This window comes from Podarcis filfolensis (genome assembly GCF_964270895.1).
Source record: "Podarcis filfolensis genome assembly, chromosome: 18".
In the NCBI taxonomy this organism is placed as follows: Eukaryota; Metazoa; Chordata; class Lepidosauria; order Squamata; family Lacertidae; genus Podarcis; species Podarcis filfolensis.
Genome location: NC_139622.1, coordinates 12885050 through 12898902, shown reverse-complemented (window position 1 = coordinate 12898902; position 13853 = coordinate 12885050). Strand labels below are relative to the sequence as shown.

At 51.2% G+C, this 13853-nt stretch overlaps 1 protein-coding gene across 1 annotated transcript; it reads left to right on the top strand.

Moving 5' to 3' along the window:
- Positions 1 to 424: 424 nt before the first annotated feature.
- RAB3A (RAB3A, member RAS oncogene family) lies at positions 425 to 10018 on the top strand. Its single transcript, XM_083594866.1, has 5 exons — positions 425 to 727; positions 6406 to 6633; positions 6966 to 7084; positions 7922 to 8046; positions 9301 to 10018. Exons 1-5 carry the CDS (start codon positions 515 to 517, stop codon positions 9489 to 9491), a joined length of 876 nt encoding a protein of 291 aa, XP_083450992.1. The 5' UTR covers positions 425 to 514; the 3' UTR covers positions 9492 to 10018.
- Positions 10019 to 13853: the final 3835 nt, after the last annotated feature.

The following is a 13853-nucleotide window of genomic DNA, read 5'->3' as shown; positions in this document are numbered from 1 at the left end:
TAAGATACAATATACTGAATATGGGTACATAATAATGGAAAGTTCCAACAAGGTTTGAAATAAGGTAACAAATTGCTGATATTGCTACTACAAAGAACGCAGATCTGGAAGGTGTGGGGAAGTCCAATGGTTTTCTTTTTTGTTAAAAAAATCAAAAATTGTTTCTTGTATTTGGGTTTTTCTGTATTGTATTGAATTGTCAAAATTATGAAAAGAAACGTAATAAAAATTATTTAAAAAAAAAAAAAAGAATAAATAAATGCCCCTCATGACCAGCATTTATTCGAGGGCTTAATAGCCCTCGAATAAAAATAGAATTGAAGAATAAATAAATTTCCCTCAGGGTCACGTGATTTGCTTCGCCATAGATACGCCTAGAAGGCGGGAGGGGGGGAATGGCGGGAGAAAGAAATCTCGCGAGGTTTCTCTCTCCTTAGAAATCAGCCCCGTTGGGTTTCAATCGAGCTGCTTACGGGGCTGCCAATCCTAGGCGATCCACCAATCGCGTGGCGGGATGGCAGCTTCCCACGATCCCGCCTCCAGGAGCTGCGAAGGCGGAGGCGGCGCCTTGCTCCCTGACGTCACCCGCCCTATTTGCATAGCCGCCCTCCCCTTTCGGAGCGCTGGTGACGTCAGCCCGGGTTCTGCAGGCAGGTGCCGTCGCCTCGCGCCGCTTGTGCTGCTGCTGCTGCTGCATTTGCTGCTAGACCCGAAGCGCGTTCCCGAGGTGAGTGCGCGCCTTGGGCAACCCCCCCAAGCTTTGCACCCCCCCGGGGCCGTCTTTTCCCCTTTCCTGCATTGCACCTTTTGCATCCCTGCATTGCATGCGAAAGAACGCGTCTCTGGGGGGGCTGGTAACCTTCATTTGACACATGCAAGAAAAAAGAAGATGCAAAATTGCAAAGGGGGGGGGGGGAGAGGAAAAAAGCCAAGCCTCAAGCGCTGGATTCTTTATCCAAAAAAATAATTAAAAATGGAGGTGTTTTGGACAGGGATGATGCTGGCTTGCTAACGGGAGCGGTGCTTTCCTTTTTTATTATTATGAATTTGGGCGGCGATGGGCTAAGCTGGAATTGCTGGCCTGGCAAAAGAGGCTTCGGCGATGCAGATGGTAAACAGGCGGATTGGGAAAGGAGGGACGGGGGGGGGAGGGGGAGCGAGCAGCGCAGGTTGGAAAAGGAGCCAGATCTGGCGGGCCTTATTTGCTATGGGGGGGGGGGGGGAGGCAGCTTTTTGCAAAAAAGCAAAAAACCCAACGCAAAAAACCCCTTCCCAAACCTCTGCGTTTTGTAAGGCGCTGGATCCCAATCGCTTTGGCAGGAGCTCACCTTTCGGGTGACAAAAACGAGCTTAAGATGGGTTTTTTTCTTTCTCCCTCTGCCCCCTTTTCCAATTCCTCTGATGCAGAGAGACCTTGCCAGTTGCAAAGCTAAAAAACGAAAAATCAAGGCGGAGAGAGACAATTCATTCACGTTTTTTGGATCCTCTCCCCACCCCCACCCCCTTTGGCAGACCATAATTGCAACCCACTGCGTGCTTTTCTGGGGTGAGCGATGCAGCATTGAATGTAGGCAAGGAGGTGATGGTTTTGGGTGCTTGCCTTGCCTTTTACACGGGAAGGCGAGAAAATGGAATGGACTGGGCCAGCGTTAGCCCTACTCGGAGTAGACCTATTGAAGCATTGCATGCATCCCTTGCTTCCAGAATGTACCCCCTTTTTTGCAATTCCACCTCCTATCCTCTTGGTTTTCATCCGTTTGCAACTGGATCAGATTTGTGCAGGGGGAGAACGGAGCGTGTGTCCTGTTGATGGACGGCTGTCCAGGCCAAAGGGCTGCCATGCAACGCCTGGTGTATGAATGATTGATGCCCGGGTGCCAAGGGCAACCAGCTGGGCCCTATTGATGTCGCCAAGATCGACGTCTTTTCTGCGGGGACCGGGGCTGGTGATGGCTGTTGGCCTGGGTGCAGGGCCCCATTTACGTCTAAGCTCCACAAGCTCTAGCTTGGGGCCCACTCTCTTGGCGGCCCCCCAAAAATTAAAGGGAGAAAAAATTGGATGTCCATTTCCAAAATATAAGATAACAAACAAATGAAATAAAACCTACATCCAGCAACCGTGTTTTGTGTTGTGTCGGCTCCTCGGATGTAAGTCATGGGCCCCGTCTGCTCCCTCAAATATCCCTGCTTTGCTCCTTTCTATATATAGGGTGCCGACATTCTGCATGGACTGGTTGCATGGAAACATGTGCAAAGGGCTTGAGATACCTCTGAGGTCCATAAATGACCATATAGCATATATTCAGCACCAAAAACAGCGACAATTTGTTGTTGACAAAGGACAGCTGGACATAGAAAGGGCCCCGTTACCTTCAGGAGCTGAGGGCCGCATCAAACCTCAATCCGGCCCTGCCTGGGTGGCATTTGAAAGTGGGCTGTGTGTGTGTGAGCCAAATGTGTGGGGAGGAGGAGACGGCCTGTGGGTGGCTCAGGCAGAGCCCCCTGTTCAGGAGCAGTCTATCTGCGGACAGGCAAAGAGATGGGGCCCTGCTGCTTGAGCATCCGCCTCCGTTGTTGTCGGCTGTTGGATTGTATTTGGCAGGATTAGATCGAATCTCGCATGCGGCCCCGGGGCCTCTCTTACCAGGCCCTTGGCACCCTCCTCTTGGTTTTGGACTGGCTGGAATGTTGTTGTCGAACTCGGACCAGGCCTCTTGGAGGCAAGATTTGCAGCGGTGGCTCCTCCTGCTCCTGGCCCCACTTACCCATGCGGCCCTCGGGACAATTGCACAGCGCACAATGTGGCCCTTGGGGTCACGCAGGGCCGGGGGGGGAGGGCAGGATAGGGGGAAGCAAGGTAGACGAGGGCCCCGGAGAGGCCCGGGTTCAAATCGACGCTCAGCCATGCGCCGGGTGACCTTGGAGGCCATTGAGTGTCTTCTCATCCTGTCTTGCCTCGCAGGGCTGTTGTGATGATGAAATGGGGAAGGGGAGGGTGGGAGCAACTGAAGCGTCTGGAGGAAATGCAACAAAGATTTACAATGTTTGAGACGCTGCATAATAAGTAGAATACGGTACTTGTTTTCTGCATTATTGGAGGGATTCTTGGAGGAGTGGCGGGCTAGGCAATAAATATATTTATTATTAAGTAAATTTGTATACCACCTGATAACCGCAGGTTCAGGGCAGTTCACAAGATAAAATCGCAATATAAAACCACAACATGCAGAATAAAAATAAAAACGAGAACAATCCAATAGCGCCCCAACTCCCCGACACATTTTAAAAGGGCATTGGATGTCAAATCAGCCAAAGGCCTAGCTGAAGTGGAATAATTACATAAATACGGATATGTAATAAACAACTTTAATATGTGAGTAATCCTCAGAGGAAATACGGAATACACAACAAATTACAATATTATGATTATTACAGCAATTCTTGGAGCAAATGTGAGTTATGTAATAAATAACCATAATATTATTTTGATCATCCTTGGAAGAGGAGATATCTATATCGAGTAATCCTCAGAGGTAATATGGGATACAGAGCAGATAATAATATTATCATTATTATCAGAACAATTCTTGGGGCAAATGTGAGTTATGCAGTGAAACGACTGTCATCTTATTTCAGTCACCCTTGGAAGAGGAGACATGTAATATTGTTATTACCATGGATATGTTGTTGTTTTGATTTTATGTATTTTTATATTTTGATTTTATTCTGTGAACCGCCCTGATAACCTCCCGTAAGCAAGATCAGTGGGTGGGGGTCCCCATTCTGGGTGGGGAGGGAGCTGAAAGCAGGGCGTTTCCTGCCCCCCAAGAAAGTTTGAATGCAGTCGCTTTGCATTCATGTCCCAAGTTCATCCCCCTGGGGAGCCATTGCTGCCAGTCAGAACAGGCATTATTGAGCTAGTTGGGCAAGCTGGTCTGGATTCCACATAAGACAGCTTCTTTCACCCCTCTGAGTGTGTCGTCGGGGTTGCAGAAGGAAGCAGACCCTGCAGGATCGCAGCCGGCAGGCAGCCTGTTCCCGATACCAGGGACAGAACATCCCGCGTGGGCAAATTTAGCTTTCCGGACCGCCTCCTCTGACGCAGGAAAACGTGGCTCTTCTTCTCCTTTGCTTGCTCACAAAGGCACGGTTTTTTCCCCCTTGCTGGGAAGAAGGGGGAAAGTGTGAGTCAATGTGCAAGAATATCTGGTGCGTTTTTGGACTACAACTCCCATCGGCCAGTGCCGCTGAAGGAGAAGGATGATGGGCTTTGTAGTCCAATGGCATCTGAAGGAGGGGCGCCGCATTGACACCCTACTGCAGTCAGGGCTTGAGATTGCTGTAGTCTGAAAAAGCCAGATCAGCCCTCTTCCCGTATCCACACTCTTCCCAAATTAGTCACCCTTTTTTCTGGGGCTGGTGGGTGGGTGTCAATCCTGCATGCCACAAACAGGCAGGCGGGGCGGGGTGCAAGTTGTCGGTCATCTGTGGTGGGGGGGGGCATCTCTCCATTTCTTCGAAGGAAATAAGGAGTTTTGCGTTGGCAAAAGCAAGCTGCCTGTCTCTTGCCTTGATCTCACTTAATCCTGTTTCCTTGTTATCCTTTTTGGGGGTTTAGCTTCTTTGCCAGAATTTAAATTCCTGGAGGTTTGGGGTGAACAGGGGGACGCATCCTTCCCAACGCAGCTTGGGGACCCCCCTCCCTGATGCACGAAAATACCGCTAACTAGGATCTGGGTTTTTTATTTATTTAATCCTCCCCGGCCTGAGGGTGCAAATGTGTCTCCCCCTCCCATAAAATCCCGGTTTAGATCGCTTTGACGCCTCCTGTAGGAACGGCTCAGCGGCCCCAAGATTTGCCTGATGCGAGCGGCTGGCCATTTAATTAGCTAAAAGGGTTATGCAGAAGGAAAAGTAGGCCGTGGAACAAAGCGTGCAGGTTGAAGGGCCGTTTAATAGGGCTGCGGCCCTCCCCACCCCCAGACTCCCGGGGAAATCTGGCCAGAAGCAGCGTTTTGTGGACGTTGTCCGCAAAGAGAGATTTGCAAATTTATTTCGCTCAGCGTTTTTAATCCAACAGGGTTAGAAAGGGATCTGGGGCAGTGGGCGAATGAGATGGGGGGGCTCGATTGGAAAAGATGGCGACGGATTCGTGGAAAGCCCCCAGCCGGAAATGAACGGTCCTTGTCTCTGTTCCGGATTCTTAAAACTTGCCTTGGGGTTGATGCATCCCCACCGACGTTTAAATACATGCATTTATTTAAAAAGGTAGAGATGCTGTATTTTTTATCGTGCCCGGCAAAACACAGCAGTGAATGATGGGATTTGAAAGGGGAACCGAACAGGCTTCCATGCCAAAAGCCTTTGCCGTCTTGTTTTCCTTCGCATAGACATTCCTCCCCAGCAGAAGGCCGTTCTCTGGGTGTCACTTTGACTAACAACCACATATTAATTATTATTTCTCCCCTCCGCAAGCATTTTTTGCCAGCTCGCATTTGAGCTGCATTGCAGGAGGGGGTGGAGGAAGGTGGATGTGGAACGGAAACTGGGTTTCGTTTTCTTCCCAGTCTGTTGCACCATTGATAATGCTGGTCCTTTTTTGCATGGTTAAGATAAGGGGGAAAGACAGGGCTGTGAGCCTTTTTATCGTTAGTATTTTATTTTTGCCCATTTTACGCTCAAAACTGCCCTTTGAGGGAGGCTCCTTTGAGAAACAGATCTCTAATGATGATGATGATGATGATAATTTATCAATATGCCACCCATCTGACTGGGTTCCCCCAGCCACTCTGGGTGGCTCCCAACAGAATCTTAAAAGCACGTTAAAACATGAAACCTTAAAGACTTCCCTAAACAGGGCTGCCTTCAGATGCCTTCTAAAAGTCAGATAGTTCTTTATTTCCTTGACATCTGATGGCGGGGGGGAGTTCCACAGGGCGGGCGCCACCACCGAGAAGGCCCTCTCCCTGCTTCCCTGCAACCTCGCTTCTTGCAGGGAGGGAACCGCCAAAAGGCCCTTGGGAGATGGACCCTGGTGTCCGGGCTGAATGATGGGGGTAGAGATGCTCCTTCAGGTCTACTGGGCCATTTAGGGCATTCAAGGTCAGCACCAACCCTCTGAATTGTGCTCGGAAATGTCCTGGGAGCCAATGTAGGTCTTTCAGGACCGGGGTTATGTGGTCTCGGCGGCCACTCCCAGTCCCCAGTTTGGCTGCCACATTTTGGATTAGTTGCAGTTTCCGGGTCACCTTCCAAGGCAGCCCGACGGAGAGCGCATGGAGCTCATGCTTTGGTTTCTCTTTAATCCTTCCTGGCTTCCACGGGTGTCTCCTGGGGTGCTAGCGAGGGGCCCCCCGGCCGGCCCCCTGTGTCTCACCACCTTGCCTGCCCTCCCTCCCTCCCCAGATGGCCTCCGCCACCGACGCCCGCTATGGCCAGAAAGAGTCCTCCGACCAGAACTTTGACTACATGTTCAAGATCCTCATCATCGGCAACAGCAGCGTCGGCAAGACCTCCTTCCTCTTCCGCTACGCCGACGACTCCTTCACGCCGGCCTTCGTCAGCACCGTCGGCATCGACTTCAAAGTCAAGACCATCTACCGCAACGACAAGCGGATCAAGCTGCAGATCTGGGTAAGGAAAGGGCCCGCCTCACGGGGTCACTCGCGAAGGGAAAGAAGGAGTAATAATAATAATAATAATAATTTATTATTCATACCCCGCCCATCTGGCTGGGCTTCCCCAGCCACTCTGGGTGGCTTCCAACCAAATATTAAAATACAGTAATGCATCAAAGATTAAAAGCTTCCCTAAACAGGGCTGCCTTCAGGTGTGATCTTTCAATGTGACTGAAAGAGCCCCATTTCTCCGCCAAGAAGGAGCTCCTTCCGGTTGATGTTGGGACAGGATTGGGGGCCTGATCCTGCCGTGCCCCTCCGTAACAGCCTCTCTTGGCCTTTCCCCAGGACACGGCTGGGCAAGAGCGATACCGGACCATCACCACCGCCTACTACCGGGGAGCCATGGGCTTCATCTTGATGTACGATATCACCAACGAGGAGTCCTTCAACGCCGTCCAGGACTGGTGAGTCCCGGGGGAGGAGACCCTGGGGGTGGGAGGGGGGTGTCACCAGCCTCTGGACTATTATTCATCTTTTTGATAATAATTTTTACTAATTTCCCATTATAATCCAATAATAGCCTCACTGTAACAGTACCAAGATATACCGTATTTTTCCGTGTATATGCTATAACGTTATTGTTCTAGTTAAATAAATTGTTTAAACTGTTATTAAGGAATTGATTATTTTCTGTCAATGTGTTTCTAATAGTATAACCGAATCAGTAGTTTTTGATATAACTTTAAAAAAGGACTCTGAAAATTTATTATTCCAAAAAAGGAAGCCTTACTCTGATTGTAAATATTAAGATTATACCAGCAAGAATGAGTCTTTCTGTAAAAAAAGTGATTTGAATCAAGTCTTACTGACTAGTGATTTGAATCAAGTCTTACTAATGATTTAAATTGTGATTTAAATCGATTTGATTTAAATCAAATCCACCCTGAGTGCGGGCAATACAGAAGTGTACTCTGGGGGAGAAAGAGACTTAAGGCTGCCCTTTGCTAGCCCAGATGGGGGGCAATGGAGGGCAGAGAGCTCTCAGCTTCTGAAGCACATAGTCCAGTCATTGGAAGGCCCCCCCCCCGGCTGTTTTGGGACTACAATTCCCATCATCCCTGACCACTGGTCCTGTTAGCTAGGGATGATGGGAGTTGTAGTCCCAAAACAGCCGGAGGGCCGAGTTTGGCTATACCTGGCTTCGAAGCTCCACAGGAAGGGGAGGCGGTGAGTGGTCTTTTGGGCTGTCCGAACAGTCTTCCTGTGACCCCCCCCCCTTGCTGCTTCCGTCTCTCCGCCAGGTCGACCCAGATCAAGACCTACTCGTGGGACAACGCCCAGGTCCTGCTGGTGGGGAACAAGTGCGACATGGAGGATGAGCGGGTCGTCTCGTCGGAGCGGGGCCGCCAGCTGGCCGAGCACCTGGGTGAGTCGGCAGCCGGAAGAAGGCGCTCGGGGGGTTGTGGGAGTGAGAGAGAGGTAGAAAGCAGGAATCCAGGAGGGGGAGAGGCTTCAGGGCTTTGCAAGGCTTCTTCTCGGCCGCCAAGGATGGCTTAGGCTGCCTCGCAGGGTTGATGTGCCGATGGCGGGGGGAGAGGCCCATGGGCAGCGGCCGGAGCTCTTGGGAGGAAAGGGCGGCGTATCAGTGTAATAATGACGATGGAGAGGAGAGTAGTAAAAACAATGGTGATAATAATGATGTTTCATGATGGCGATAATACAGATGGTGGTGGCAGCGGCTAAAAGACAGTGGCACCTTGGTTTTCGAACGTAATCCATTCTGGAAGACCGTTCGACTTCCAAAAAGCGTTCAAAAACCGAAGCATTTACTTCCAAAAGCGTTCAAAACCCGAAGCATTTCCTTCCGGGTTTTTGGCGTTTGAAATCCGCAATGTCCAACTTCTGAGACGTTCAGAAACCGAGGTGCCACTGTAATAGTAAGTGGTATGATTAATGGTGATTCATAGAATTGCTTGAGTTGGACGGGACCCTGGCTGTCATCCAGTCGAGCTCCCTGAAATGCAGGCATCTCGGCTAAAGCATCCCAGACCGATGGCCGCCCGACCTCTGCTTCAAAACCTCCAAGGAAGGAGAGGCCACAACCTGCCAAGGAGGGAGGCCCTTCCACTGTCAGAAAGTTCTTCCTGATATTTGGTCCTTTCTTGGAAGCTGAAGCCATGAGTTCAGGTCTACCCTCCGGAGCAGCAGAAAACAAGCTGGCTCCCATTTTCCATGGGGCAGCCCTCTGGAGGGAGGTTTTTTTAAAACATTTGACGCTTTGTTGTGTTTTTAATGTTCTGTCGGGGGCTGCTCTGATTGGCTGCATATAAATGGAATAATGCTAACAGTTACAATAATAATAATGATGATAATAATAATAATCAGACGATTCAGGATGAGGATGGTGTTAATGATGTGGTAATGAAAGAAGAAGAAGAATGAGGGGGGGATTGAGAGATGTTTGCCCTTGGGTGGGGGCAATTTCTCTGTCTCCCCTCTTGTGTTTGGCCAAGCGAGGAGGGTCTCTGCCTTGTCGGGGGTCCTGCTGGGCGTTTTGAGATCCTTGTTTCTCCTTCCAGGGCTCTCTTGCATTTCCTGCCCCCCCTTGCTCTCTGTCTCTCTCTGTGTGTTCATTATTTTATTTCATTTTTGAAAATCCCCCCCTTCCCCTCTTTGCCAGGGTTCGAGTTCTTTGAGGCCAGCGCCAAAGACAACATCAACGTCAAGCAGACCTTTGAGCGCCTGGTGGACATTATCTGCGAAAAGATGTCTGAGTCGCTGGACACGGCCGACCCCGCCGTCACCGGGGCCAAGCAGGGTCCGCAGCTGACCGACCAGCAAGCCCCCCCGCACCAGGACTGTGCCTGTTGAAGAGACTCCCAGGCGGAGCCCCCCGAACCTCCCCCCGCCCCCTCCTGCCGCACTTTCCTCCTTGCCTGCCTCATGTCTCCCCCACCCCCATTGACCCATCCCATTGCTTTATCCTTTGTGGGGTCGTTGGTTTTTGGGGTGGGGGTGGGGGGGACGAGACCCCAAACCTAGGAGGGGTGTCAAAGCTTAAAAACAAACCACCTCCCCTCACTCTCCTTTAAGGGACGGGTGAGAATTCAGCCCCCTGCCTGTCTTCTCTTTGTGGATCGTCTTTTCTTTGTGGGGCGGGCTGGGGAGGCGGGTGGTCAGCGTCGAGAGGAAGCTGTTTCCACTGTTCTGGGTTCTTCTTTATGTTATGTTATTTATTTATTTATTGGACCACACGCCTCTCGATTTGTAGCTGTTCTTGGTTTTGCAAATCTGGGTGTCCACCGCTGTTCCTCTTTCTTCCTCCTCCTCCTCCTCCTCCTCCACCTTCCTTTGCTGGTTCTTTTGTCCATGCATTCTGTGTGTCTCCCCCCCAAAAACACTCCCTGTCTTGTTGGAGAGAGCAGAGCAGGCACCCCGTGCTTGGACCTGCCGTTGCCGCGAGGGTTTGACTCCTCGGTTAGAGCAGCTGCTTCCCGTGCCGACAGAAGTTCTCCCTGTTCCGGTTCCTGGCCTTGGCTCCAGGTAAGGCTGGGGGAAAGAAACCTCGGAGAGCTGCTGCCAGCCAGTGGGCGCAGCGCTGCGCTAAATGGACCAGCGGCCTCATTCCTCGCAAGGCAACCGCAAAGACCGGAGTCTTAATTTTGTTTTTTAGCAATTGGGCTGTTGCTCAGCCGTAGAGCGCCTGCCCTCCGGTCCTCAGTCCCCAGTGGTATCTCTAGGTGGAGCTGGAAACAACACCCCCACACACACACACCTGGAGGGCCACTGCTGGTCAGTGTAGACAATATGCTGAGTGAGACAAACCCAACGGTCTGACTCTTGTGAAGCCGAATTGCTTTGGTCCCCGTGTTTCAATTCTGCAGCTGCCGCCCTCCCCGTTTGGCCCCCCCCTCCAAAGCAGGGTTAGTCCTGCAACGCCGCTAGCGGGGAGGCCCACATCTGCTTCCGTGCCTGCCCCTCCGGCTGTGCAGTTGTGGGGTCCTTCCTCTCCCTCTCTCTTCCTCCCGGAGGGGCGGCGTGTGGCTGTTGTGGCGTCTTCAGGGCAGGACATCTGCGGCCCTCCAGCTCCTGACCTGCTAGCCAATGTGGCCGGCGGTCAGCGAGGAAGCTGGGAACCCCAACAAATCTGGAGGGCTGCAGATCTCCCTTCTGAAGCCTCGTTCGGCAGTGTAGAAAACGATGCCTGGCTCTGTATGCTTTCAGATCTAGGCAACGGCTCAATGTGCAGTTGCGGGGATCTCCTGGCCTCCAGTTTGTCTGGACGCAGATCTCCCAGCTTCCCAGACTCTCTTTGGCCTCGCTGGCTGGCTAGCCGGGGAGGGAAAAGACCCTCCTTGCCAGTCCGGCGTCGCCAAAATGCCGCCAGGAGAGCTTTCCTCGATTCCCCTCGCTGCCCTGCAGAGGATGGCTTGCGTCTCTCTCTCTTTCTTTCTCTCTCCCTTCTTTTCCCCTGCGAAAACCCCTTTCCAGTCCTCCTCCCGTCTTCCTTGGTGTACAGGAAAAAGGAAATGCAATCCCCAAGGCCCGTTCCCTGTAAATAGAAGTAGACTCTGAAGTGTGTGTGTGTGTGTTTGGAGATCCTCTTGCCGTGCCGTGCTTTGTGCTGCTGGTGGTTTTATTTATGTTTCATGTGCGTGTGAGCGTGCGTTTGGGGTTTTTTTTTTTTATTTAAAGAAAATGTTAACATACACGGTTTTTCAGTTGCTTGTAGGTTATTCTCTTTTTTAAAAACAACACCACCGTATTTATTAAGATGAATGAGAATAAGGCGGGTCGAGGAGGAGAGGTTGGCAAAAGGAGCAGCCGCTAAACTCCTCCTCGGATTAATCCATGTTTAAAGCAGTATCGCACCACTTTAAAAATGACAGCTGCTCGCACTCCCCCCAAAGGATCATGGGAATAGTAGTTTGTTCAGGGTGCTGTTCCCTTCGCAGAGCTACAAATCCCAAATCGGTTTAACAATCAATTTCCAGGGAACTGTAGGACAGCATTTAATGCACTACAAAAACCCTCCCCAAAGATCCCTGGGAACTGGAGACCCCCATCCCCTCATGGAGCTACAATTCCCAGAGTGGGTTCACCATCACAGGCAACTCCATCCTTTCCGTTTGGACCGTGAGGGCCAGTATCTTAGTTTCTTCCGGGAGGGAAAGGTCCCAGGTTCAGTTTCTGTGATCTGCACCGTGCTGGAAACCCCGGACAGCTGCTGCCAGTCAGTGTTGACAATATTGAGCGACATGGGATTCCGTATAACGCAGCTTCCTCTTTGCCCTGACATACACCCTCTGGGAGCATGTTTGGGTCCTTGATGGCGCAGACCACTTAGGGCTGCGTTCCCCAAACTTGGCTCTGCGGACGTTTTCACTTTTGTGGAACCACCTTCCCCAGTAAAGTCCACCAGTCTGATCCAGTCCTGTTGATCTTCCAGACCCCCAGGCTGAGGAGTTCTTCAGCAGCTTGTGTTGATGCAACTGATTTGCAATTGGGAATTGGTTGGCTTTGGCTATCTGCATTTTGCAGGGTTGGGGGCCAGATTCTGGCCCCGTCTGCACTGAATAGTCAAGGCAGCACCGTTGCACTTTAAGCAGCCATAGGCTCCCCCAAAGGATTACGGGAAGCGTTGTTTGTCAAGGACGCTGAGAGCTGGAGGCACAGATTTCCACCACAGAGCAGATTCCAGTGCCAGTCCCTCTTCCCAGAAAACGGGGGGAACGGTAGGCTCTGCAAAGGGAATCGGGGTCCCCTACCAACTCTCAGCATACTTTCAACGCTCCCTGACCCACTGGTCCTGCTAGCCAGGGAGGATGGGAGTTGTAGTCTTGAAAAACACGCAGAAGCCCAAGTTTTGGGAAATGCTGACGGGGTAAAAAGTTGCAAGAGGAGAATCCCAAGCGCTAAAACTGAGATCGTAATGCAGGTGATAAAACCTGCCTGGAAATCCTAAGGGGAATTGAGGGAGCGGGGTGTCTCTTAAAACCTCTCAGCACCCTGAAAACTACAGCTCCCAGGTTTTGGGGTGGTATCCTCTCCGCGTAGTTCAGCTGCAGCCTCTGTCACACTCTGAGTAAACCCGAAATGAACTGACGTGGCTGGCGTAGGGCGGCCTGTTTCAATGGGCCTACTCTGGAGCAGGGCTCGCTTGGGCTCTGCCTCTTGCCTTCCCTTCCAACTCGGGGCGGGGGGGGGGGGCTTGTTGCCCCCTTGGGCGCTGCTGGGGCTCCAGATCCCACCAGCAGCCAGCTGTTGAGAGCCCAGCCAACATCTGGAAGGCTGCTTTGCCCTGTTCAGCTTCTGCATTCCCTGCATCCCTCCATTCCAGGTTTTTTCTTGGACCGCGGTTCCTATGAACCCGAAGCCGCTTTGGCCCAAGGCTGGTGGCATCTGCAGGGCACCAGGTTGGGGAAGAGGCTGTTGTGCTGGAGGAGAGGGAAAAGGTTGCTTTGCCCCTGCCCCCTCGGACCCGCAAGCGATCTTTCCCCGCTTCACCTGGAGAACTCCTGGCTTTCAATCTTCTCAAACGACCAAACTCTCATTCTTTAAAACATTCCCTCTTTCTCTCATTCCTCACCCCCTCCATCCCACAACCCCCCTTTTCTTTTTTCATGCAAACGCTACGTACTGTTTTGGGTTTTTTTTCGTTTTGGCGGATATTTAGACACAAAACATTCTCTCTCTCTTTGTGAAGTTTACTTCTATGGGGAAAATTATATATATATAAATATAAAAATATATATATGCTGTACTGTATTTAAAAAAAAACTGTCGGAAGTGTCAAAATGAGTTCAGTTTCTTAAAAAAACAAAACAATGAAAAGCTCTGGGGTGGAAAGGAAATCCCAATATCGTGGTACCAAGGAGAGTTGTGAAGAAATAAAATTCTGATCACGAGAAGCGTTCCATGCTGCTAGTCCCTGTGGAGGAAAGGGGGAGGTCGAGCGCTTGAAGGGGGTCTGATGTGGCAAGGGGGGCCGGGTGCTTTTCAAAGGGGTTTTCTCCCAGTTTGGGGAGTGGGCTGGGGCTTAGTGGTGCGGCTGCACCTCCAGCAACAGAGGCAGTCTACCTGCTGGGAACCGCAAGCAGGGAGCACCTCGCTGTTGCTCTTGCATTTTGATAGGGGGCTTTGGCTGTGGTGAGGCTGGGAGGCTGAGTAAGTTTTTAGAAACGAGGAAAGAATGGGATTCTAGAGTCGGAAGGGGCCCAGAGGATCATCTCT

Bases quoted from the DNA above. Each gene is read 5' to 3' on its own strand.
- RAB3A (XM_083594866.1), top strand. From the start codon at position 515: ATGGCAGCTTCCCACGATCCCGCCTCCAGGAGCTGCGAAGGCGGAGGC. The intron at 728-6,405 runs GTGAGTGCGCGC...CTCCCTCCCCAG, and splicing joins ACCCGAAGCGCGTTCCCGAG to ATGGCCTCCGCCACCGACGC. The intron at 8,047-9,300 runs GTGAGTCGGCAG...CCTCTTTGCCAG, and splicing joins CCAGCTGGCCGAGCACCTGG to GGTTCGAGTTCTTTGAGGCC.